At 41.2% G+C, this 27,630-nt stretch overlaps 2 protein-coding genes across 2 annotated transcripts in view; one reads left to right on the top strand and one right to left on the bottom strand.

Moving 5' to 3' along the window:
- The window catches only part of LOC143028399 (sushi, von Willebrand factor type A, EGF and pentraxin domain-containing protein 1-like), a 161,421-nt gene extending 149,915 nt beyond the window's left edge, over positions 1–11,506 (top strand). Inside the window, exons 44-50 of the mRNA XM_076190411.1 lie at positions 1,835–2,008; positions 2,242–2,424; positions 3,425–3,523; positions 3,689–3,865; positions 4,512–4,607; positions 5,659–5,752; positions 9,006–11,506. Coding sequence (XP_076046526.1) covers positions 1,835–2,008; positions 2,242–2,424; positions 3,425–3,523; positions 3,689–3,865; positions 4,512–4,607; positions 5,659–5,752; positions 9,006–9,132 — 950 coding nt within the window. The 3' untranslated portion in view covers positions 9,133–11,506. The remainder of the gene's footprint in view (positions 1–1,834; positions 2,009–2,241; positions 2,425–3,424; positions 3,524–3,688; positions 3,866–4,511; positions 4,608–5,658; positions 5,753–9,005) is intronic.
- A 5,749-nt stretch (positions 11,507–17,255) lies between these two features.
- On the bottom strand, positions 17,256–25,371 carry LOC143028398 (uncharacterized). Its single transcript, XM_076190410.1, has 3 exons — positions 24,935–25,371; positions 22,550–22,750; positions 17,256–21,926 (listed from the first exon to the last, which is right to left on the bottom strand). The coding sequence occupies exons 2-3, from the start codon at positions 22,743–22,745 to the stop codon at positions 20,200–20,202; spliced, it is 1,923 nt and encodes a 640-aa protein (XP_076046525.1). The 5' UTR covers positions 22,746–22,750; positions 24,935–25,371; the 3' UTR covers positions 17,256–20,199.
- Positions 25,372–27,630: the final 2,259 nt, after the last annotated feature.

Here is a 27,630-nt window from a genome sequence, read left to right as displayed (position 1 = left end):
TTTGTTTAATAATTCCACCTTGAAAGTCCGTCGCCTCACATGGCTGGGACAACCCACTAATTACCTACTATATTTTTTGTATAAGTCATAATATATACATATTCAGGGGGTGGCTCGTTAATATGTAATGTTTCCGTGTATTATGTGGGTCGTGTCTAATGGCATCCGTTGTGTGTGTGTGTTCGTGAGTCCGTTTATGGGCGCTCGGGGAGGTGCGCTCGGCTGGTAACATGCAGACTCAGCGATTTGAGCGGATATGGTAGGCGCCAAGTCTGGTTGGCGATTGTGACATCGAGTGGTGTTGGTGTTGCATGAGAATGGTGATGTATACATACCCACGGATTTTCTCAAAAATCCTCAAGTCACTGATTTACCCCAAACTTTCCTCAGAGGTATACAGTCAATCCCATTGTGTAGCGAGGTAGGTGTGGGCAACCTGGACCCAAGGGTGTCCCATTGGCGACCGCAGAAATTGAGCCTTTGTGGCCACTATTTACTTTTCCTCTGGCACCAGTACCTATAGCCTAATTGGTGTCCTAGTGCAATCCAAATGAGGACTGGTAGCCCTCAACCTGTGAGCAGGATGGTGGTTCAATCGGAGACAGTCACCAAAATGACCACAAAAAAACGCTAAGGGGTTTACCCACGGATTTTCTCAAAAATCCTCAAGTCACCGATTTGCCCCAAACTTTCCTCAGAGGTATACAGTCAATCCCATTGTGTAGCGAGGTAGGTGTGGGCAACCTGGACCCAAGGGTGTCCCATTGGCGACCGCAGAAATTGAGCCTTTGTGGCCACTATTTACTTTTCCTCTGGCACCAGTACCTATAGCCTAATTGGTGTCCTAGTGCAATCCAAATGAGGACTGGTAGCCCTCAACCTGTGAGCAGGATGGTGGTTCAATCGGAGACAGTCACCAAAATGACCACAAAAAAACGCTAAGGGGTTTACCCACGGATTTTCTCAAAAATCCTCAAGTCACCGATTTGCCCCAAACTTTCCTCAGAGGTATACAGTCAATCCCATTGTGTAGCGAGGTAGGTGTGGGCAACCTGGACCCAAGGGTGTCCCATTGGCGACCGCAGAAATTGAGCCTTTGTGGCCACTATTTACTTTTCCTCTGGCACCAGTACCAATAGCCTAATTGGTGTCCTAGTGCAATCCAAATGAGGACTGGTAGCCCTCGACCTGTGGGCGGGACGGTGGTTCAATCGGAGACAGTGACCAAAATGACCCCAAAAAACGCTAAGGGGTTTACCCACGGATTTTCTCAAAAATCCTCAAGTCACCGATTTGCCCCAAACTTTCCTCAGGGGTAGACAGTCAATCCCATTGTGCAGCGAGGTAGGTGTGGGCAACCTGGACCCAAGGGCGTCCCAGTGGCGACCGCAGAAATTGAGCCTTTGTGGCCACTATTTACTTTTCCTCTGGCACCAGTACCAATAGCCTAATTGGTGTCCTAGTGCAATCCAAATGAGGACTGGTAGCCCTCGACCTGTGGGCGGGACGGTGGTTCAATCGGAGACAGTGACCAAAATGACCCCAAAAACGCTTATAATGCAATCGCTATCATGTGGTCGCTGTTGTGATAGTCGCTGTTTTAAAAGAATCGCAATTGTGAAGTCGCTATATTGACAGTCACTGTTATTACAGTCGCTATTTGGAACCCGAGCCATTTGGGAAAAGGATTAATTTATCTTCTTGAAAAAAGTTCCATATGAGGTATTTTGTCACTAAAGTACATATAGTACGTCTTGTAGTGTTGTGAAATAAACCTTCATCATAGTTCTTCAGATTTAATTTACAATTATTCTTTTTTATATTTCCTAATAAGGTGTTAGTTGTGGGGAACTAGAGCCACCTTCCAAAGGATTTATAATGGGTGTAAGTTATCTGTATGGCGATCTGATTCGTTTTGGCTGTGAAAAAGGTCATGTGTTGGAAGGCAAGGCTGAAGCTTTCTGTGATGCATCTGGTCAATGGACTGCAACACCACCTGATTGCAGAGGTAATTCAATATAATAGGAATATTTGAAAAAGACACATCATTTCTGAATGAGGATATAATGTTGATTATTTTCAATGAAATAGCCTAACTTTACTATTGATGTTGCATTAAACTATTCAATAGTTAAAGTTAATATCAATCTAAATTTTTTTGTAAAGAAAAGGAATGAAAATTATAGATTAGATAAACTGCATTAAAAATATTTTTATTTCCTTTATTTCCCATTAATGCAGCTGTTACTTGCCATGGGAGCCCTAGGTCACCACCAAATTCCATCCCAGTCACAGGAGTGACTTCCGGCCAATATGATGATGAGATACCTAATGTGTGTCAACAGGGTTATCTTGCACGTGGTGATCTTAGATCTCGCTGTCAAGAGAATGGCCAGTGGTCAAAGCCACCTGGACAATGTTCAAGTTAGTAATACCTAATAAAATTGTGGGGTTTAAGGAGGGTATAAGGCAATTACTTATATCATGTGTTGAAAATTCCTATGACAGAAATATGAAATTATGAAAACATGTCTTAAGAACACATAAGTAGTCATGCAAGTCAGTAACCATAAACATTCAGACTATACTGAAAAGGTTAAGAATCTTAGGTTCCTTCATTTTGGTGAAGCTTATTATAATACCAGGTTATGAAATTGAAAGGTGTCACTTTACTGAAGGAGTCAGATTGCAGGAAATATGAGGATATCATGTATGTGTCAGAAAACAGGGAGAAATATATGAGAATGACAGGCTGTGTTTACTGTTTACAGTATTATAAGAGACTGAGAGGTTGTGTTTATGGTAGTCATTCAAAGATAGTTATATTTATGATTGTAGTATAGCTGATAGTCATTTGTAATTTCAGTTTATGTTACACTTAGATTATGAGTAACATAATACTTTACTTTGGTAACCTTATTGATGTCATTCAGTTCCCTAATTCAAAACAGTATTATCAAATACCAATCCATTTTCTTTGTTTTAATTGCCAATAGAGTGTGGATCTTGATACAGATCATGATCATCATATACATACACACATGCCAAAGACCCTTTCCCCCTTTATAAGGGAATAGCTAAGTCAAAGTACTACACACACCTTTAAACACATTCAACATTTCTCTAATCTTAGCACCTCATGGATAGAGTCATCCTTGTCCCCCACAACAGTGCTTAGGTTGAAGGTGATGTAGTGAGACACAGCACTTCAAAGCCAATTTTACACCTATTCCCTCATTATATGGTAAACCCACTTCCTCATCCACTCAAAAATTTTATAGAGCAGGTGAGAAGAAATCCTTTTGGGTTATATCATCTTTTCATCCACTCACAATCTTCCTTTTTTTTTCCTAACTTGTTCACCTTTTTGTATTTCCTCTGTTTACCTTTTTCCAAGTAATTTATATTTAATTTACACACACAGAAATTTCTTGTGGACGTCCAAAGGTAAATAGGGATGGCACCATTATCCTTGGTCGCTCCTTCTACTACAATGACAAAGTTACCTACCGATGCCCACCAGGTATGTTCTGTATACTTTTTGTTATCAAAAAGAAGTATGTGTTTTCACAGGAAAAAAAAGAAAAGAAATTAGTTCTATATTAGTGAGCTTGAGTAATGATTTTATGTCAAGAACTTTTAATTCTGTATTTTTTTATTATTTCCATGTCAATATCTCTTTATTTAGGCAAGTTCCCTAAGAATGGTAGTAGCACTGTATTGACATGTCTTGGTGATGGCTCATGGTCTGGGATACCATCTTGTGTAGGGCGCTGTGCTAAAAAGTGCTTAAATGGAGGCTTGTGTGTCAAGAATAATGTATGCTCATGCAAACCTGGCTTTGTGGGGAGCAACTGCCAATATGGTGAGTATTCCAGATACAATTGCAGTTCTGATTTTAAAGGTGTACCATGATGTGAATTTATGAGTTTTAAGAAAACAAATGGTTATAGCTGCATTTATTTTCTTTAGGTTTTTTCTTAATGTTTGTAGGTTTTTGTAGAGTGTGCATAAACCAAAAGTCCTTTTCTCCCTGCCGAGTCAAAGCATACACACACCAAATACCCACCCTAAACCCATCCAAAAACCTATTTGATGTCCTTCCCATCTTGGCACCTCATAGATGAAGGGTAATTCTGGCCTTCCACTGCACTGATTAGGTTAGACACAATGCAGCATGAGGGGACAGAGAGGAGGGTTGCCAGTTTAATGAAGAAGCCTTGCTGTAGATGTGCTGTGTCTTGCAACACTGCTTCTGACTCAGGGCAGTGGGTGAGATGTGGGGATGACCCATCATCCAGAAGGAGCCAAGATGAGAGGGAGGGAAGGGGGTGGGTGGGAGTGGAGTGTGTTGGTAATTGATAGTTTTGCTGAAAGATAAATTAATTTTTGTGCATTTAGGTTACTTGAAGTTGCTCTCAGTGTAACGTCCTCTATGAAGCCAGTTATGCTATATATATTTTGCAATCTTATGACTTCCCACTCTAATGTACAATGTTGAATCCATTTAGCTCTGTGTATACTGCCATGCCTCAATGGTGGAACATGTGTTGGACCATACAAATGCCGCTGTGCTGCAGGTTATACAGGACAACGGTGCCAAAAACGTGAGTTTTCTTTTAGCTACCATCATTTGTATATTAACGCTGGAGAACTATCCAGTATGCTTTAATTCTTGCCTTTAATTTTTGTTAAGCCTTATCAGTACATATGTATGAAATTAAGTTCTTGAATATATAAGGTAGTCATTATGCCTCTGAAATTAGGAGATTCATAAGAATTATGACTATCTGGTAGATTATTAAATATGTTGCATATTTCTAATAAGAAATCATGTCACTCCTTTATCTATTTCTAATAATGGCAGGTCCAGTGTGCCTAATCTCTCTTTGTATGGTTTATCTTCTAGGCTGGGGATCAATTTTGTTGCACCTCTTTATATTCTCTCAATCTTATTTATATATTTCATTTTGTGCACATGTCATTTTGTGGTTTGGACACATGGAAAGAATGAGTGAAGAAAGATTAGTAAAAGAAGTGTGGAAGACAGAGGTGGATGGAGCGAACATGAGGGGATGACCAAGGATGAGATGGATGGATGGGGTAAAAGGGGTGTTAAGCAAGAGGGGGATGTCTGTTTAGGAATGAAGGGAGAAGGCAAGAGAGAGTGGTGAGTGGAGAATAGTTGTTATGGATGATGCTGTGATGCATGGAAGGAAGTGGGTGAGGGATGGGGGTTAGGGAGTGGTTATGTGTGAATGATATTTTAACACAGCCTGAAGGGATTTCTCCCCATCTTCAGTGTTTCTGCATGAGAGGATGGAGAGGGGAGGTTGCCAATTAAATGAAGTGGCCATGCTGTAGATGTGCTGTGTCTTGCTGCATTGCTTCTGACCTAGGGCAATGGGTGAGATGCAGGGATGACCACTCATCCATAAGGAGCCAAGATAAGAGGGAAGGAGGAATGTTAAATGGGAATGGAATGGTTGGAGATGAAATGGGCAGAAGTGGAGTTATGCCTTTTGACTTTGGCTACCTCCCTTGTAAGGGGGAAAAGCCCTTGGAATATGTATTTTATTAAGAGTATACCAGTGTTGTTTTGTGTATGATTTAGTCTGACCTACATGTCAAAGGTTTTATCTAACAAAACTTTTTCAGCTGTGTGTGAGCAAGGATGTTCTGGTGGTGGGCGCTGCATTGGACCAAATATTTGCCATTGCTCTTTTGGCTATATAGGACCATCCTGTGACAAGTAAGCTTCTTCAAACTTAAGACACAAAATAAAAACATATAATAAATAAATAGGTCCTTCTTACAGTGGAACTATTTAAAATTTCAAAAGAACAATTTTATTTTTCTCAGCTCAGGTCTGTTTTTCTCCCTCTCTCTTCATTTCTCTCTCTCTCACTAAAATACACACAGAATAGCAAGAGTCACACAAAGGTCAGCATGGGCATCCATAATGTTTTTGACTTGTATAATTGACTTGATGAGAGGAATGACAAGTTAAAATAGCATGTTTGTGGACGACACTAAAATAGGATGCCATATTAGGTTGGGAGAAAATGCTGGGATACTGCAGGAGGATCTTAATTTTTTTTTTCTTGCATGATCAGTGAAATGGTAAATGGACTTCAATATCTCAAAGTGCAGTGTGTTAAACATAGGATTATACAACCCAGCAAATAAATATAACTTAGATAACACCGTATTAGAGAAAGCAGAATGTGTAAAGGACTTGGGAGTGTTAGCAGGTCCTGACCTTATATCCAGAAAACAGTGCATAGTGCCAGGAATAGGGCTAACAGGGCATTGGGATTTATTGCCAGGATGGTTACAAACAAAAGTGCAAAGCTTATCATTAAACTCTATCTGCCTATACTATGATTCATCCTTGACTATGGGATACAGCTTTGGTCTCTGTCTTATAGAATGGATATTGATTCACTTGAATTAGTACAGAGGAGAATGACCAAAATGGTCTTGGAAATGTATCATATGAAGACAGGATTAGTTACCTTAACTTACACTCTCTGGAAAGACAAAGAATGCAGAGTGATCTATAGAAGTATTCAAATGGGTCAAGAGCTTTAACAAGGGTGATTGAGGCAAGGTCATCATATTAAAACAACAGGGAATGACTCATAACAATGAATTTGAATATGACAGAATTAGGTTTAAGAAGGAAATAGACAAGAACTGGTTTACCAACAGTGGTTAATAAATGGAATAGACTTGGTAACAGTGTAGTAAACACTGAAACAATGGGTTGTTTTAAGATTAGATAATTATGGAATGGTGCTTCATATGCTGGGATATCGATTATATTTCTTGAGACTGTATTGCTGATGAAAAGTGTGCTTGGTGTGCTGCTGAATGTGATATCTGCACATGCTCACATCATACCCCTGGACCACCTACAGTGGCTGGCTCTGCTTTGGCATCATTGTCAGGTCCACCATGTCTGCCTACATCAGTCACATCACAGTGGAAATGCCTGTGGTGTCACATGCCTAGGGTCAATGTATGTCCTATACCAAACGATCACACTTTACTTTCAAGCCACCACCAATATCAACTGTTGTTACTGCTTCTCCATAGGTTTCTGCTCTTCATGATACCATGGAATCTCTCAAGTCTCAGTGTGCCTCCATTACATCATGTTTCACTGTTAGTGAGAATTGATTGGATAGCATTGAAACTCGTATTAGTACTCTTCTACAACCTTCTTTGCTTCCTCATCCCACCGCTCACTACCCTTCCTTCTATTTCCTCCTTTCCTCCTTGTTCCACACACCATCTTTGCACACCTTGTGACTCCCTCCTTGAACCATCCCCATCCCTCCTCCACTCCTAGTTCTACTCTATCCTTCACACCCTCCCACTCCTCTCTCAGCTTGTTCTTGTACTCCTTTTCCTTTTCTTTCTCATTTAAGCAGTTCACTCTAAGTACCTCCCTACCTTTTGTCCTTTTTCCTCTTTCTCCATCTATCCTCCATTCTCAACTTACCTTCCACCAAAAAATTACCTGATATTCCTCCACTCTCTCCCCTTAGAACATGTACATCCTTAACTCTTCCTACTATACTCCTGGTTACCATTATATAGTTCATTAACACTCTATCTACCACCCTTCCATCCACCACCCTCTCCCATGTGTACTTATGCTTGACTTTCTTCCTAAACACTGTATTTGCTATCATCAACTCTCTAGACACATCACCATCAACTCTCCACTACAATTTTTCCTGGAACTCCACACTTCCCAGTCACTCCATCTATTGGTTAATTTCCTACCCTAGCATTAAGCTCTCCCAACACCACTACATTGACATTTCTCCCTAGTCCCTCTATGCACTCATTTAAATCCATCCAAAAAGCCTCCCTTTCCTCTACACTACCAGGCCCATATGCACTTACAAAAACCCACATCTCCCTTCCCAGTTTCACCTTCATCCACATTAACCTTGAAGAAACCTCCTTCCACTCCACTACACACTTACCTATCTCTTCACTTACTAGTATAGCCACCCCTTCTCTCCCTCATCCTCTCTTTACTCCTGAGAACCTCCCAACTACACTCCCAAACTCACACTCACCCCTCCCTTTCAACTTAGTTTCACTCAATGCCAACACATCCATCTTTCTTCTCACAAACATATTGCCTATCTCTTCCCTTTTACTCTCATCTGTACCACATCCATGCACATTAAAAGACCCAAACCTTAGGGTACTGGTTGGAAAACTCCTAGACCCTCTTATGCCTTTACTTTTTTGGGGAATGTCCCCTTTGGGGCTACAGGGAGAAGGATGCCTAGTACTTATCCCCATCCCATTTTTGTTGCCTCCTATGACTCAAATGGGAAGACTTGGTGGCAGTATTCTTTCCCCCCACCATAGGGTGGGACATGTACTACCATGAAAATTCTTCTATTCTGCCCATTAGTCCTAATTTTCAGGTAGATTGCTTCATCCTTACCCTCATTAAGATTTCCTTCCTCCACCTTAGTCATTTCTCATAACAACTATTACCCCTCCACCCATTTCATCTTCTCTGTCTCTTCTACAAGTGGTGTATCCATTGTTCTTAAGTAGAAGGCTAATTTATCTCCAACTTAGCCAATAGTAAACCATTTACAATAGCATAGACTACTTTAAGTTTCCATGTAATGTTTCTTGTGCAGTGCTTCGCTCATGTTTATTTTCAAAACCATTTCCTCACATTCTGATTGGTAACTCTAAAAAGAAAATGCTGTTTTTCTTCTATCTTCATTTCATGGAAGAAGAAAAACAACAGTTTGTATGTGTGTATGTATGAATGGATGAAAGACTATTTACCTAGTTGTATTTTACAGGCCTGGAGCTAAGTTCATTATGACCTGTTTTTGTATCTCTTCACATCTAGTTTGCTTTTGAATTCATGTATATTTCAGGCATTAACTTTTTCACTGTTCAATTATATATAAAAAAAAATTATTTTATTATATGTATGTATTTTTTTTCAGCACCGGAAATAACTATGACCTTGGTCATAGTCAAAATGAAGAACTTCCCACAACAAATGAAGATTGGGAGCTGGCTGGATTGAGAAGGAGGAGAAGGAGAAGAAGAAGGCAAAGAGCTGAACATTAATGTAACACAAAATCAGCATCAAAACCAAAGTTATGGTGAAATATTAAAAGATATCATCTCAATATTTAGAACAGTAAGACAAAAAAAGAAATGGTGAAGAGACATTATAAATCAAAATACATACATATACCAAGGGCCTTTTCCCCCTAATAAGGGAGGTAGCCAAAGTCAAAAGGCATAAATCCACTCCTACCCATTTCATCCCCACATACTCCACTCCTACTCACCACCTCTCCCTCCCTTTTTCTTGGCTCCTCCTGGATGACAGGTCATTCCTGCATCTCACCCACTGCCCTGGGTCAGAAGCAATGCAACAAGATAAAACACATACACCACAAGGCCACTTCATTTAATTGGAGACACCCCCCTCTCCATTCCCTCATGCAGAAAAAAGGAAGATGGGAAGAAATTCCTTTGGGCTTCATCAAAATATCATTCACACATAATCTCTAACACCCCATCCCCCACCCACTCCCTTCCATACATCACAGGATCATCAATACACAACCATTCCCCTCTTACTCCTATCTTCTGTCTTCTCCCTTCCTTCCTCAACACACCACCTTTCCCAGTGCCCCTTTTACCCCATCCATCTCATCTTATCCTTGGTCACTTCCTCATGTTCACTCCATCCACCTCTGCCTTCCACACTTCTTTTACTAATCTTTCTTCACTCATTCTTTCCATGTGTCCAAATCATCCCAATACTCTTTCATCAACCCTATCTCCCAACTCCCTTTCCACCCCCACTCTCCTCCTCACCTCCTCATTTCTCACTCTATCCAACCAAGTAACCCCTGTCATACTTCTCAGACATTTCATCTTAAACAAGTTTAAACTTTTTCTCTCTTCCTCTCTTATGTTCTGTTTCTGCCTAATACAGTGCTGTTGGCACAATCACCACTTCATACAATCTTCTCTTAGCATCCATTCCCAAATGTCTCTTTATCATTACACTTTTTATTCCTCCAAGACATTTCCTTGCTTCTCTCAATCTACATTCCACCTCCACTCCTCCCTTTCCCTCCACATTTGCACCCAAGTATCTAAAGCTATCCACTTCCTCCAGTCTCTCTCCCTTAATACTCACTTCCAATTTGCTGCCATCCTCTCCCTATGTATATCTCATCACCCTACTTGTACCCACATATATCTTTGTCCTTCTTTTGCACACCTTCCCAAACTCTGTCACTAACTTCTTTAATCCCTGTTCTGATCCTGTTACAAGTGCAGTGTCATCAGCAAACAACAACTGACTTATCTCTCATTTTTCTCTATTTTTTTAACCATCTCTAGTCTCCTTGCATTTACCTCTCACACCACCCCATCCATGTACACATTGAACAGCCATGGTGACATGACTATCCTCAGCAAAGTCCCACCTTTACCTCAAACCACTCTCTCCATTTCTAATTCTAACACAGGCTCTACTACTCTCATAAAAACTCTTGACTGCTTTTAACAGCTTTCCTCCTATCCCATATATCTGCAACTCCTCCCAATGTGCTTTCCTGTCTACCTTGTCATAAGCCTTTTCCATATCCATAAAGGCCCCAAAACATTTTTTATCTTTTCCTAAAGCTTTCTCACATATCCACCTTACCATGAAAATCTGATCCACGCAACCCATCTGTCTGTCCTATAAGCCTTCCCAACTACACTCAGCAAATTGATCCCTCTGAAACTACTACACTCACACTTGTCCCATTTCCCTTGTAAAGTGGAACTATATAGGCACTCCTCCAGCCCTCCACACCTCAAAATGAATGGAAAATTATTTTAATGAACCAGAAAACCTGTCTTTAAGTATGAGTGGTTTGTAGGTTTAAATATTTTGTTTGTATGTATACATACTTCATACAATATATGTAGATGTCTGTATTTATATATAAACATGGCATGAGTTAAACTTGAACACTGTAATAATGTAAAAAATAATTATAAAAGTGAATTAAAATGTTTCAAAGCTGTAATAATTAGAAACTCCCTACCATCAATTAACATTCAATGAAGTATGTATGGAGCCTCAGTTATTTGGGCCTGAACCCAAAGCTTTAAGGAGAGCTTGGCCTGCCACACCTGGGGCCGTAAGCTCTTCTTCTAGTATTTTAGATGGTTTAGTATATATAATCATTACCTTGATTTGACAAATCTGTATTGTACCACTCCCTACCTGAAGATACCTGAAGTTACAGGCAAGATGTTGTAAGTAATATCTTTGTATATTTTATTATAACATGGATTCTTTTGGTAATACTGTGGTTTTTCTTTTACCTGCAGAAAAAATAATCCAGACTAAAATTTTATTATGATTGTGTGGACTAAGTATTCTATGTAGATGTGTTGGTATTGAACAAAATAAAGTTGAAAAGAAGGAGTGAGTTTGAGTTCGGGAGCATAGTGTGGATGGTGTTGGGGGTGAGGAGAGGATGAGGGAGGGAAGGGGGGGCTCTACTTGTATTTACCTAATTGTTGTATACAGGAAAAGAGCAATGCTCATTGGGTCCCATCTCCAACTCTCTAATCTTTTAACATACTTAGACCGAAATTTATGTATGGTTCTAACTTAATCCATATCTTTGATTTCTAAATATCATACTTAGATTTGAACCTATGTATTGTTTGAGCTTGGGCTATTTCACCTTCTAAGCTATTGCACGTATTTATACATATGTATGAAAAACTGTATTTCTTCACATCTTTTCAACATGTGATCTTTCTTAATTTACGTCCATGACCTCTTAAAGCCTTCCTATCTTTAGGAAATCTCTTCTATCAGTGCACTCCATCTCCTTTAGTAACCAGAACATTATAATAATGTCACCTCTCAATCTTTTAAAATTGGCAGACTTGATACCTTTAGTCTTTCCTCATATTGTTTAACTGCCAGGCGACTAGTTTGGTTGCTGCCCTTAGTATTCTCTCAATCTTGCTTATATCCTTTACTCTGTGTGGGGATCATGCTACTGACACATGTCTTGGATGTATCAGGGTTTTGATGAGTTTTCTCATAATCTCTTCATCCATATAATGGAACACCACTTTGATCTTCTGCAGTAATCTGCACATCTCTCCCACAATCCTGCTGATATGTCTGTCAGGTGACAGGTTGTCTTTTATCAAGACTCCAAAGTCTTTCTCCTCTTTTGCCTTTGTAATGTGTTCACTTTCCAAGGAATAGTTTAAGGATGGCCTTTTGCAAATATTTTCATTACAGTCACCTCTTATCGTTTTTTGGGGTCATTTTGGTCACTGCCTCCGATTGAACCACAGGTCGAGGGCTACCAGTCCTCATTTGGATTGCACTAGGACACCAATTAGGCTATTGATACTGGTGCCAGAGGAAAAGTAAATAGTGGCCACAAAGGCTCATGTTTCTGCGGTCGCCACTGGGACGCCCTTGGGTCCAGGTTGCCCACACCTACCTCGCTGCACAATGGGATTGAGTGTCTACCCGTGAGGAACGTTTGGGGCAAATCGGTGACTTGGCAATTGTGGGTCATTTTGGTCACTGTCTCCGATTGAACCACCGTCCCGCCCACAGGTCGAGGGCTACCAGTCCTGATTTGGATTGCACTAGGACACCAGTTAGGCTATTGGTACTGGTGCCAGAGGAAAAGTAAATAGTGGCCACAAAGGCTCATGTTTCTGCGGTCGCCACTGGGACGCCCTTGGGTCCAGGTTGCCCACACCTACCTCGCTGCACAATGGGATTGAGTGTCTACCCCTGAGGAAAGTTTGGGGCAAATCGGTGACTTGAAGATTTCTGAGAAAATCCCTTAGCGTTTTTTGGGGTCATTTTGGTCACTGTCTCCGATTGAACCACCGTCCCGCCCACAGGTCGAGGGCTACCAGTCCTCATTTGGATTGCACTAGGACACCAGTTAGGCTATTGGTACTGGTGCCAGAGGAAAAGTAAATAGTGGCCACAAAGGCTCATGTTTCTGCGGTCGCCACTGGGACGCCCTTGGGTCCAGGTTGCCCACACCTACCTCGCTGCACAATGGGATTGAGTGTCTATCCCTGAGGAAAGTTTGTGGCAAATCGGTGACTTGAAGATTTCTGAGAAAATCCGTGGGTAAACCCCTTAGCGTTTTTTGGGGTCATTTTGGTCACTGTCTCCGATTGAACCACCGTCCCGCCCACAGGTCGAGGGCTACCAGTCCTGATTTGGATTGCACTAGGACACCAGTTAGGCTATTGGTACTGGTGCCAGAGGAAAAGTAAATAGTGGCCACAAAGGCTCATGTTTCTGCGGTCGCCACTGGCACGCCCTTGGGTCCAGGTTGCCCACACCTACCTCGCTGCACAATGGGATTGACTGTCTACCCCTGAGGAAAGTTTGGGGCAAATCGGTGACTTGAAGATTTCTGAGAAAATCCGTGGGTAAACCCCTTAGCGTTTTTTGGGGTCATTTTGGTCACTGTCTCCGATTGAACCACCGTCCCGCCCACAGGTCGAGGGCTACCAGTCCTCATTTGGATTGCACTAGGACACCAGTTAGGCTATTGGTACTGGTGCCAGAGGAAAAGTAAATAGTGGCCACAAAGGCTCATGTTTCTGCGGTCGCCACTGGGACGCCCTTGGGTCCAGGTTGCCCACACCTACCTCGCTGCACAATGGGATTGAGTGTCTACCCCTGAGGAAAGTTTGGGGCAAATCGGTGACTTGGGGTCATTTTGGTCACTGTCTCCGATTGAACCACCGTCCCGCCCACAGGTCGAGGGCTACCAGTCCTCATTTGGATTGCACTAGGACACCAGTTAGGCTATTGGTACTGGTGCCAGAGGAAAAGTAAATAGTGGCCACAAAGGCTCATGTTTCTGCGGTCGCCACTGGACCCAAGGGCGTCCCAGTGGCGACCGCACATATTGAGCCTTTGTGGCCACTATTTACTTTTCCTCTGGCACCAGTACCAATAGCCTAACTGGTGTCCTAGTGCAATCCAAATCAGGACTGGTAGCCCTCGACCTGTGGGCGGGACGGTGGTTCAATCGGAGACAGTGACCTAAATGACCCAAAAAACGCTAAGGGGTTTACCCACGGATTTTCTAAAAAATCCTCAAGTCACCGATTTGCCCCAAACTTTCCTCAGGAGTAGACAGTCAATCCCATTGTGCAGCGAGGTAGGTGTGGGCAACCTGGACCCAAGGGCGTCCCAGTGGCGACCGCAGAAACATGAGCCTTTGTGGCCACTATTTACTTTTCCTGTGGCACCAGTACCAATAGACAAACTGGTGTCCTAGTGCAATCCAAATGAGGACTGGTAGCCCTCGACCTGTGGGCGGGACGGTGGTTCAATCGGAGACAGTGACCAAAATGACCCCAAAAAACGCTAAGGGGTTTACCCACGGATTTTCTCAGAAATCTTCAAGTCACCGATTTGCCCCAACCTTTCCTCAGGGGTAGACACTCAATCCCATTGTGCAGCGAGGTAGGTGTGGGCAACCTGGACCCAAGGGCGTCCCAGTGGCGACCGCAGAAACATGAGCCTTTGTGGCCACTATTTACTTTTCCTCTGGCACCAGTACCAATAGCCTAACTGGTGTCCTAGTGCAATCCAAATCAGGACTGGTAGCCCTCGACCTGTGGGCGGGACGGTGGTTCAATCGGAGACAGTGACCAAAATGACCCCAAAAAACGCTAAGGGGTTTACCCACGGATTTTCTCAGAAATCTTCAAGTCACCGATTTGCCCCAAACTTTCCTCAGGGGTAGACACTCAATCCCATTGTGCAGCGAGGTAGGTGTGGGCAACCTGGACCCAAGGGCGTCCCAGTGGCGACCGCAGAAACATGAGCCTTTGTGGCCACTATTTACTTTTCCTCTGGCACCAGTACCAATAGCCTAACTGGTGTCCTAGTGCAATCCAAATGAGGACTGGTAGCCCTCGACCTGTGGGCGGGACGGTGGTTCAATCGGAGACAGTGACCAAAATGACCCCCAAAAAACGCTAAGGGGTTTACCCACGGATTTTCTCAGAAATCCTCAAGTCACCGATTTGCCCCAAACTTTCCTCAGGGGTAGACAGTCAATCCCATTGTGCAGCGAGGTAGGTGTGGGCAACCTGGACCCAAGGGCGTCCCAGTGGCGACCGCACAAATTGAGCTTTTGTGGCCACCAGTACCAATAGCCTAATTGGTGTCCTAGTGCAATCCAAATCAGGACTGGTAGCCCTCGACCTGTGGGCGGGACGGTGGTTCAATCGGAGACAGTGACCAAAATGACCCCAAAAAAACGCTAAGGGGTTTACCCACGGATTTTCTCAGAAATCTTCAAGTCACCGATTTGCCCCAAACTTTCCTCAGGAATAGACACTCAGTCCCATTGTGCAGCGAGGTAGGTGTGGGCAACCTGGACCCAAGGGCGTCCCAGTGGCGACCGCACAAATTGAGCCTTTGTGGCCACTATTTACTTTTCCTCTGGCACCAGTACCAATAGCCTAACTGGTGTCCTAGTGCAATCCAAATGAGGACTGGTAGCCCTCGACCTGTGGGCAAGATGGTGATTCAATCGGAGACAGTGACCAAAATGACCCTAAAAAACGGATTTTCTCAGAAATCTTCAGGTCACCGATTTGCCCCAAACTTTCCTCAGGGGTAGACACTCAATCCCATTGTGCAGCGAGGTAGGTGTGGGCAACCTGGACCCAAGGGCGTGCCAGTGGCGTCCAATAAATGGTTTTGGACGAAGCTTCTAATATGTTACCACAAGATAAGATTAAATTGGTCTTCAACTATCCTAATAGCATTTTTCATAAGGTAGTAAATATACATCAAATACCCAAATCAGATAAAAACCCAGGAGTATATAAACTACCGTGTAAAGACTGTAATGAGGTCTACTGGGGTCAAACTGGTAGGGACCTCAACACCAGAGTAAAAGAGCACAAAAACTCTGTCAGGTATGCACAATACAACTCCGCAGTCTTCCTCCATACATCAACAAAAGATCGCCACATAGATTGGAACAATCCAGAATTAATTTATAAATCCAATTGTAGCTTCAGGAGAAAGATAGTTGAATCTTTCCTCATTAAACACTTGCCAAATTTCAACACATCAAAAGGGCAATGGTCACCTGATTGTATAACAACTTATGCTGTGAATAAATTATTACCATTACCGAATCCGCCCCACCTCGGACATGTGACTTGAGCCACCTCCCCTTGTTCCTACTTTGTACCTCTCTCACTGTATAAATTCTTGTACATCTTATCTTGTATCCATACTGCTGAAGAGGACCACAGTAGTGGTCGAAATATACAGTTCGTCTGTCTCCTTTGCTTTGTTTCTCCGACAGTGGGTTATTTAAAACATCTTACTACTAAATTATAATAGGTTTACTAACTTTACATTCTAATACTAAGTTCACATTAATCCTAATACCAGGGACTGCAATGTTTTCTTGATTTTCAGAATTCTTAACTTTTTTCCTGTTATCCCTTCATTACCCATTGTTTTAACGGAGTGGATGGATGTTGATAATGTGCCTACAGTTCATTACACAGATTCTGAAAATGTAGATATGGTTAAAAGTACAGGTACAGGTAGATCAAGATGAAAGCAGTGATAAAAATGACAGGTTAATTATGTTGACAACTGAACTGCTGGATGGACTAGAGCAACAAAGTTTTATAAGTGAACAAGAAATCATGAATGTTTACTTGCTCCAAGATAAACTTTTTTGAGAAAGACCTAAGTTCATGAAGCAGGAAAAAGCAACAGCAGTGTCCACAATTGATAATCCACTGCCATCAACTTCAAGACAACCACACCTGCTGCCACCACCATTAACAGTTGAAGCTGTTGCTGAGGATGTTATCACTTTCACTGATGAAGATGATCCTCTTCCTGAAGATGATTATCCTGACAGCCCATCTGCTATTTAGCTTCTTTTCAAGGGTATTGTACTGTACATATAACAATTAAAATTCTGAGTAAGTACAGTAGTGTTTTATTTAGTCTTACGACTTTTTTAATTAAAATTTTGAGGATCTGTTTTATTTAGTTGAATTAAAATTGAATTAAAATTCTGTAGAACAACTTGTATCTGTACCTATACTGCATCTTATTTAGTTGGTTAACAATAAAAGTTCATTTGCTTTTCAGTTTGTCTTTATTTTTTTCCTATAAAGGATTGCACATTTTCTGTTAAATATATACAACATATATAACCTTCAAAATTCTGGAATTTTCAAAAATCCAGCAAACCTCACGTTCTGAGGTTCCTAGATTTTTTAATGTCAACTGTATATACATATACCAAAGGCTTTTTCCCCCCTTATAAGGGAGGTAGCCAAAAAACAAAGGCATAAAACCACTCCCACCCATTCCATCCCCATTACACTCCACTCCCCTCTTATCTTGGCACCTCCTGGATGACGGGTCATACTTGCATCTCGCCCACTGCCCTGGGTCAGAAGCAGTGTCACAAGACACAGCACATCCACAGCAAGGCCACTTCATTAAATCAGTGACCCCCCCTCCCCGTCCCCTCATGCAGAAAAGGAGAAGACAGGGAGAAATCCCTTCGTGCTGCATCAAATAATTTCTCATACATACTCCTTCACTCCCCCATTCCACCTCATGCATCACATCATCATCCATATACAACCATTCTCCATTCACCAGTCTTCTGTCCTCTCCTGTCCTTCCTCAACGGACATTCCCCTCTTACCCAAAGTCCCTTTTACCCCAGCCATCCATCTCATCCTAGGTCAACCCCTCCTGTTCACTCCTTCAAGATCACTTTTACTAATCTTTCTTCACTCATTCTCTCCATGTGTCCAAACCATCCCAATACTCTCATCCACCCTATCTCCCAACTCCCTTTCCAACCCCATTTTCCTCCTCACCTCCTCATTTCTCACTCTACCCAACCTAGTAACCCCTATCATACTTCTCAGACACCTGATCTCAAACACATTCAAACTCCTTCTCTCTTCCTCTCTTATGTTCCATGTTTCTGCCCCATACAGTGCTGTTGGTACAATCACTCTTTCATACAATCTCCTCTTAGCATCCATTCCCAAATGTCTATTTCTCATTACACTTTTTAATCCACCAAGGCATTTACTTGCTTCTCTCAATCTACATTCTACCTCCACTCCTCCCTTTCCTGCCACATTTGCACCCAAGTATCTAAAACTATCCACTTCCTCCAGTCTCTCTCCCTTAATACTCACTTCCAGTCTGCTGCCACTTTCTCCCCTTGTATATCTCACCTTCCTTTTACCCACATTTATCTTCAACTTCCTTCTTTCACACACCTTCCCAAACTCTGTCACTAACTTCCTCAAGCGCAGTGTCATCCGCAAACAACAGCTGGCTTATCTCCCACTTTTCTCCATTTTCTTTGACCATCTCCAATCCCTGACCCACTAACTTTGCATTTACCTCTTGCACCACCCCATCCATGTATAAATTGAACAGCCAGGGCGAGATAACACATTCCTGACGAAGTCCCACCTTTACCTCAAACCACTCACTCTCTCCATTTCTAATCCTGACACATGCTCTACTACTCTCATAAAAAATCTTGACAGCTCCCAGAAGCTTTCCTCCTATCCCATATATCTGCAATACCTCCCACAGAGCCTTCCTGTCTACTGTCATAAGCCTTTTCCAAATCCATAAAAGCCCAAAAAACATCCTTACCTCTTCCTATAGCTTTCTCACATATCTGTCTTAACACAAAAATCTGATTTATGCAACCCCTACCTATCCTAAATCCACACTGTTCCTCACCAATTACTCCCTCTGTTCCTCTCCTGATTCTCTCAATCAAGATCCTCCCATAACCCTTCCCAACTACACTTAACAAGCTAATCCCTCTGAAAATACTACACTCACACTTGTCCCCTTTTCCCTTGTAAAATGGAACTATACAGGCACTCCTCCAGTCCTCTGGCACTCTACCCTCTCTTAAACAAACATTAAATAACCTCTCTGTACCTCCTTTTTTTCAGACATTCTGCATGACACCCATCTAACTCAGGTGCCTTACCTGCTCACATCATCTTCACAGCTGCCTTCACTTCATCTTTCCTTATTTCTCCTCCATTTTCCTCACTTATCACAGTCATTTTCTTAGCACTTCCCACTGCAACTACCTTTCCCTCCCTATCCTCTTTCACAATTAGCAACTTCCTAAAATACTCTGCCCACCTTCCTCTTACTGCTGTCTCTTCCATTATCATCTCTCCATCTGCACCTTTTACCTTTTCTTCTCTACTTGATTCGCCTCTTCTTCCTCTCTTAATTTCTTTCCAAAAATTTTTTTTTATTATTTTCAAAAATTTCTGTCATACTCTTACCCCATTTCACATATGCTCTCCTCTTTGCTTTCTTTTATCTTATGCTTTACTTTTTTTTTTGTACCTCTCATATGATTCCCACGTCCTATTTTGTAACCCATCTGTGAAAGCTCACTTCTTCTCTTCTACAACCTTCTTTGTTTCCTCATCCCACCACTCACTACCCTTCCTTCTATTTCCTCCCATCCTCCTTGTTCCACTCACCAAATTTGCACACCTTGACTCCCTCCTTGAAACATCCTCATTCCTCCTCCACTCCTAGTTCTACTCTATCCTTCACTCCCTCCCACTCTTCTCTTGGCTTCATTAATAGATTATCATATATACATACACATATATGGTATATATACAATTATACATACATGGGCAGTAACCGTACCTCCCACTCATCTTGAAAATGTAGTGCTGTCCCAAGACTTTTGCCGTATGATATTATGAAGTCAAAAACATTATAGATAACACAAGGAACCAATATGACAAAAGCAAATAAGTGTTATGTTTAAGTGATCTTTAATCTTACATTACCTTATGACTGACGATGCAAGAAATAAATGCTGATTAAAGTCTAATAATATGACTGACAGCACCTTATAAAGAAATTGCAAGAGGACCAAGTATTTGTGCAGGAAGAAAATTACAATAGGGACATTTAGTGGACACTGGTCACAACACCATTCATTCCTCTTTTCCTCACTTAGGTAATTACGGCCCATGTAACTATAATAGTAAGAGTAGGCTAGAAAGCCGATATCAGCTAGCTTGTGCACACAAATTTTCATATATGTTCTGCCTATGCGTAGTTTCAAGAACTGGTACCAAAACACTTTCTAGTTCACAAACACGCTTCTGAAAACGTTCCCTATCCCGTGCACACTGCTCCCAAACTCCTTTACGAGAAGCTCTGTATGCAAAATTCCAAGCTACCATTGGATACACCTGCGGATTTTCTGCAAACCTGACTTTCGAACTTCTTTGGCCCTTTATGTCCTTTTCAATTTCTGAAGACCACTTTACATTAACTTCTTTTAATGACATTTCTTTGGGGTTCTCGCACTCTTCACTATACTTTTCTTGCAAAGTTTTTGGATTGATTACAGGCAATATCAATCCAGTACTTAAACCAAAGGTTTCCCATGATGTTAAGTCTATATCACAGTTACTACTATCAACTTCATCCCAATCATCACCATCATCCTCTTCAAAATCATCACTTGGACCATTAAGAAGCGAGAATGCACAGCTGATGCCCTTCACTAGCTTACATGGGACACTGGCCTCCTTTGGCATTTCATCTTCGACAAATTCTATGTCCAGACTATCAACACTGCCAAATGAAGACTCACTGACTGTTCTCACTTTCTCAACTCCAGACCTGTTCTCACCAATCCTTATACTGCTTGTACTTGATCCTCCCACACTATTTGTTGATTCACTGGAATCTTTCCGCACCCTCAAGGGTAAAACTGCCGTAGGTATCCCTGAACACAGGAGAGATCCAGACGAGTCTCCAGATAAGGAACCACATGGAGACCCTGCTATATCACTATAAGATCCTGATGATAGTGAACTTGGTGAAGCTTTCAAGTCTTCCAAAAACCTTTTGCTCAACTTTTTCTGTACTTTGGTGCCAGTTTTGAAAGGGAGGGTTGGTTTTGAAAAATCACTCACTTCTGTAATTTCCTTTGCTGGGGAACATCTTTTTTCACTAGTATGGAAGCGAGGAAGTATTTCTGTCAATTGTTTTTGTTTCACTTCTGGTTGATCCTTTTCACTGTTTAACACAATTGCTTTCTCACAGACAACAGCATAACTAGGAAGTTGTTCCAAACTTCCATTACAATTACTTTGTCCAACATTATCCTGACACTGCACATCAATTAATTCTGAAGGTAAACTAGGGCTATCAATGAGAGTCTCATTTTTATCAACACTTTGGTCTACAATCTTTGCAATATTCTTTGGCATTTCAGGATTACCTGGAGGCATTTCCCTTACTGAGCTAATTTCCTTTTCAGTAATTTCATAAAACCCTCCCAATCCATCACTATCTCCCTGAGCAGGAATTATTTCATTCTTGGACTGGTGGTTTTTTGGGACCCATTCCTTTGCTTCTGGATTGAGAGGCTGTGATTTTGCTAGTCCACCAACTACATTACCCCAACATTCATTGGGTGGCACCATTTTTTCTTCTGGGAAGTATTGCACCTCAAATGGGTAGGACTGCCACAAGCCAGGCATCTCTGAGCAGTTTTCTGGATGAACTGTGAACCAGGGTGGTTCCACAAACTCTTCCACTGGGATGGGTGAACATGCATAGGGATTCTTCACATCCTCCATCATATTAGATGGGCAGAAACCAGGTTGTGGCATGGGGTTCAGAGGGGCCTTGTTGACCCAAGTGGTGTTCCTCTTGTTGATGCCAAAAGTCTTCCACACCCTCTGCACAACACGTCCAACTCTACCAAATCTCCTTGAACCTGAAGAAAATAGTACAAATAAAATTCCAGAAAAGGAGGGGTGGTGGAGGGAGTGGAAGGGGTGGGAGTAGGTGCAGCCCTTTGACTTTGCTACCTTCCTTATGGGGAGAGCTCTTGGTAAATAGATTAATAGAGTATTCCAAATTAATAACCACAAAGAAGTAACAAGTATCTGGTGCAATGTCAGTGTGACCCTCTGATGTATATATATATGAAAGAGAGAGAGAGAGAGAGAGAGAGAGAGAGAGAGAGAGAGAGAGAGAGAGAGAGAGAGAGAGAGAGAGAGAGAGAGAGAGAGAGAGAGAGAGAGAGAGAGAGAGAGAGAGAGAGAGAGAGAGAGAGAGAGAGAGAGAGAGAGAGAGAGAGAGAGAGAGAGAGAGAGAGAGAGAGAATATATATATATATATGTATCTTCCTTTATCAGTCACTAATTTCTGTAAAAATGTAGCATAATAAAAATGCAAAGTAAGAGATTATCAAACTACAAAGCAATTTCTTTACAATGCGGAAGAAACCCTTGGTATGTAGACATAGCAAAATGGTTAACTTGTAGAAAAACCATCACTGAATCTCCTAGTGCTCCTATCTTTATACATACCAAGCCTACAGAAAAGGAACTTTACCTTTCATGTTATTTGACGAGGGAGCTGTTATGTCAAATATAGGGGGTTGAGCCAACATGTCCACGTAGCCATTCTGTTCCTCCCTTGGTGCTGGCTGTGGTATCCCACCATAGGACCCAAAAGGTCCATGCTGGCCATAATGCAGCATTTTGCTATTGTGGCCACCAGCCATGTAAGTCATTGATACATTAGCCATCTTGTCTGAAAAATATAAAATAAAAATTATTCTACAGGCCTAAACTGAAGAAGTTTCCAAATATGCCAATAACTGGCAAATACAAACATCAACCTCTAAGCTTCCCATGACAAGAAATCTTAACATCTTAATTTCAAACTTTTTTAAATCATAAGGCATCCAATTTCTTCATACAGATGAATCTTTCCAAGTCAAATCATATGTGAACTTGGATAAGTGTCATGCTCCCCAACCCATCACATCAATCCTATTTACACACCAGCTGAACTATAAAACTTTTATTACGGTAACAAGAGTCCCATTTCACCAAAGTGACTACGAGTGAAACTCACAGACATTAAAAATCAAATGATCTCCCAGAAAATAGAAAGTGAAAATAGTTTAGTAAAATTTTAGTTGTGCACACCTACGCGATATAGCGACAGAAAATTGATGATTAACTTTGTAAATTATAAAAGATCAATGTAATATGCAATTTTTTTTGGCAGAAATCAATAACAAACAAATTGCTAAAACCTATTTCCTAACAAAGTCGCGGCAGTTAAATGATACACCATGTTTGTTTTGATAGGTGCCGAGGTCAAAGAAATGAAAGATAAATTAGTCTGTTCTAACCTAACTCAACCTAACCTACCTAATCTAACTTAACCTAACCTACCTAATCTAACTTAACCTAACCTACCTAATCTAACTTAACCTAACCTATGTAACCTACCCAAGGTTTAATAATTCGGTACCTCAAATTCTAAAGATCATTCAGGTCATCGTCACGGATGCTGACGACCTATTATTGTACCTCAGGCAATTAACTGACTACAGCAGAACCCCGTGTTCTCTCATAACGAAGCCCTATTGTCTCTGTAACAGTGCTTATTAATGTCACCTAGAGTTGGAGACCACACGGTCCATGATGGAGAATACAGTAGTTGCACAGCTCCAAGAAATCTTTATTGTCTTTGTAACAGTGCTTATGTCACCTGGAGTTGGAGAACATCCAGTGCACAACATGAAAGCCATCATCTAATTGACATTGACTGGACTGGGTAGACAACATGACGTCTCAATGCTATGCTTGCAATGTCGTTCGATAGTATATTTCCTTTTAGCAAGATTTTTTTTTGCTATTGATTTTCACCGAGAAAAATGTATATTATGATGTATTGTAATTTACAAAATTAATAATTAATTTTCTAATGCTATATCATGTAGGTGTGCACTTAAAAAAATACTAAACATAATTGATCAAAAACTGCACTTTGGAAGTTTCTCCCCATTATTTCTTAGTCTCAGATCTACTGCACCAGTGCCTCATTACTAATGAAAATTTAACCCATTTTTTTCGAGAAGTCGGTAAATTACATTCAAGAGAGTACATAAAAACATCTAAGTTCTAACCACTACCACAAATATAGCTAGGTCAAACACCACTAGAGGCACCATCGTCTATGACATCTGCCAATAGCCAAATTTACATATCGCGGGAAATTTAATTCATAACAATGTCACGTGAGTGTATTTACTATGATCGTAGTAAATTTCAACCAATCACATCATCAGTTATATGTCAGTACATAAAAACATAAGATAAACATGGTGGCCTGCATTCAGCAGTAAATTGAAAATTTGTTTATGTTTCATTACATGGGCAACAGACCCAAATAAACGAAAACTACTAGTCTCAAGGATTATTCCAATACCAAAACCAGGCCAGGGTATTACGGGAGAGCTGAGAAATCTTAAGTACGTACAATTTTTTTTTTTTTTCTTATCAGGTCGGATTATCAGATAACATCAACACATTGCAACATTTCAACTGCCAATGCAGACGTGTCCATTGAAGCATGCTATAGCCTACACACATTTTGGCCCGATTTTCTGGGACAAAATAGGCCCGATTTTGTACCCTTCAAAATGCAATATCTCGGGAACTAGGACAGCTAGATGGATAATTCAAATTTCATTGTACTCATAGCGATATTCTACATCCCATGAGAACTACTTCAGCTCAAATATCAGGAATTCCATTTTTATGTTGACCTAGCTAACACAAAACACTATCCTATTATTCATATGAATTTACTTTCCAATTGTTACTTATCGGGTCGAACTTCCTCAAATCATGTTCGTCCTTTCCATTCTCCTTAAATTTCAACTTACCATCACTTCACAAAACATACATTGGTACTTACACTGTTTTAGTTTCCTCAAGGAAGTCTTCACCAGTTCAATCTGAGGTTCTTCCTGTCAAGGTTCCTCATATTCTTCGTAAAATGACCAATTAAATTCCAATTAATCACCCTCAATGGGTAATAATCAGTACTAGGCTTAGAATGGTCCACGGTTTCGAGTAAAATTTCCATTTGCGAGTTCATTTTGTCACTCAGAAGTTGGTCATTAACACAAATTTACACATTTCAGTATGATAGTAAATAGACCGCACAACAAGGGTTTTCCGCGACTTATTCTAGCTTCGGTTCTTAGGCCTTTATTGATAATATTCACTTACCTTAGTATGTAAACTCGCAAGCTAATTGAAATTTCATGTTTTTATCATGACACGATAATACATTTAAAAATCTAAATAAAACCTAATAGTTTGAGTTTATGATAGCGCGGAGGAATACAATGACGTCAAGGATTGCATCAGCCAATTTATCCAGACCTTGGTGCGATTTAAGTGAATAGAGAGAAACGCAAATGAAGAATTTATATATCAATTGTTTTCGTTACGTCTTTCCATTAATTGAATATGTTTAATAAATTCATCCGTACTTTATACTTGTGAATGTTACACAACTATGCGTGTCGAGTGAGACTTTGAAAACTTTACAATACATTTTATTTTAGGAACCTCTGGAAATAAATCCCTTATTGTTATCCTTAATACTTAGTATATTCTTACATTATTACCTGTAACTCAGTCTATATTCTTTACATTGGTTGATTATTAAAATGTATTAGTAATTGGCTTGAATTGCTTGTAAAGTGATTTTATACTTGTTATGATATTAATTTGTCATCGGACTTTTTTTTATTCTCTGAGCCTTTTGTTTGGTTGCGTGTCTTAATCTGTGACCAATTGACGAAGCTGGCCGGCTACGTCGTCATATACTGTAGTCTGTTTGTGACCGCTTTGTTTAATAATCAAGCCACGTTATGTAAATCAACTCCTTCCCTCTGCTTATTCAACCGCTGTGTAGATATTATATACCATGTCTTATATATTATGTTTGTGTCTACCCATATGATGAGTTCTGTATGCTTTGTAAATGATATGTAGAAAGTATTGTATAAACTGGCATTTTCTGACTTCACTTATATTACTTTAGGGTCTGAGCTAGCAGGAGCCAGAACGGTCCATGTAAAACCGTTCCTCCCAGGTTATGGTCGGGCTGCTGTCGACTAAAGCGGCTCCCCACTTATATGGGAAGGTGAATGGGTACGCAATTGAACTAAAAACAATATATGCTAAAGGAGAGTCAGAGGCTGGCTCTCTCCCAGCAAGAAGAAGACCTCAGGCGGATGAAGACTGCAGCAGTGCCCCAGTCCTAGTCGTCTCGGTCTGGCCATTGGATCAGATTGGAGAACTGTCAAGATCGCGGGTTTCTCGATGGTGCAACGAGACTTCCACGTTAATCAAACTCACGCACAGGTGTCTCCTACCATCTTCTCTACACTTTTCCTAAGTCTTTCGGTGATTGGCGAAGAGCGACGGGAACAGTATTGTGAATCTGGAAGATCTTAGTTCTGACCTGACACGGAAACGACAGGTGTGTGATTTCAGTCGACAAATCCTTGGATGAAGCAGAAGAGTTTTTCGGCACCTACACATGTGACTGAGCAGTCCTATTTAGGGTCCACTCTGCTCACCCTAAAGAGGGAGAGGGCTAGAAAAAGTGCTCCAAATATAGTCTGCTTCGCTCAACCTGTCTAGATTGCCGCATCCAGAGGGTCACCACCTCAGCGGTCGAAAAACAAACATGAAAACAATTCAATTCGGAACCTGCAATGTACGAACCCTAATTGACAAATCAGACTCTGGAGGACTAGAATGAAGAAATGCTCTGGTTGCTCGTGAACTCCGAAAATTTAACTTAAACATCGTTGCTCTGAGTGAGACCAGAAGAGCTGATGAAGGACAGTTACGTGAAGAGCATGGAGGATACACTTTCTCTTGGAAGGGCTCCTTCAAGACAGACGGCACATCCATGGCATAGGTTTCGCCATAAAAGATATATATATTGCTACCAAACTAAGTGAGTTGCCCATCATTATCAATGAAATCGTACACCTTCTAAAGACCAACTTGAAGAACTGTGACGTCGACTGGTACAGCTAGCCAAAGACCGGGACAGTTGGAAACACCTGACCTATCAAGGAGCCCAGATCTTTGAAAACGACAGAAGCAACACTATCTGCCTAGTGTAGGCCTTATGGAGCTGCTTAGTGTAGGCCTTATGGTCTCTTGCAGTCTCCTTCATTCTTATGTAACCAAAAGCTCCAAAACCGAAATGAGAAGCAAAGAAATCAAGACTCCCGGAGACTTCCTCCCTCTACAGTCTGCAACATCTGCAGCAGACAATGTGTATCAAGACTGCTGGGTCACTTGAATCACCAGAGGACCCACAGAAGGTAAATGAAGTTAAATGTAGACAATCATCCTCACTTGGAGGGATAGCCACGATGATGTTATACTATACGAATTACAACCTATAATGTGTTTTTAGGTCTTTGTGTTTGAGTTGAATAAAACTTGGGAGCAGCAGCCAAATCTCTTATAGTTATGTCAATTTATTCAACTCTATAATGGAGAAATTACTGAAGCCAGCCCATCTGGATTTGGATCCCAGCTGCAGCATGGGAGTGGAAACCTGGTAACCCGGTA

The sequence above is a fragment of the Oratosquilla oratoria genome, chromosome 9 (assembly GCF_046742065.1).
Source record: "Oratosquilla oratoria isolate Oo_2021 chromosome 9, ASM4674206v1, whole genome shotgun sequence".
NCBI lineage: Eukaryota > Metazoa > Arthropoda > Malacostraca > Stomatopoda > Squillidae > Oratosquilla > Oratosquilla oratoria.
This window is presented reverse-complemented; position numbering and strand designations above follow the sequence as displayed.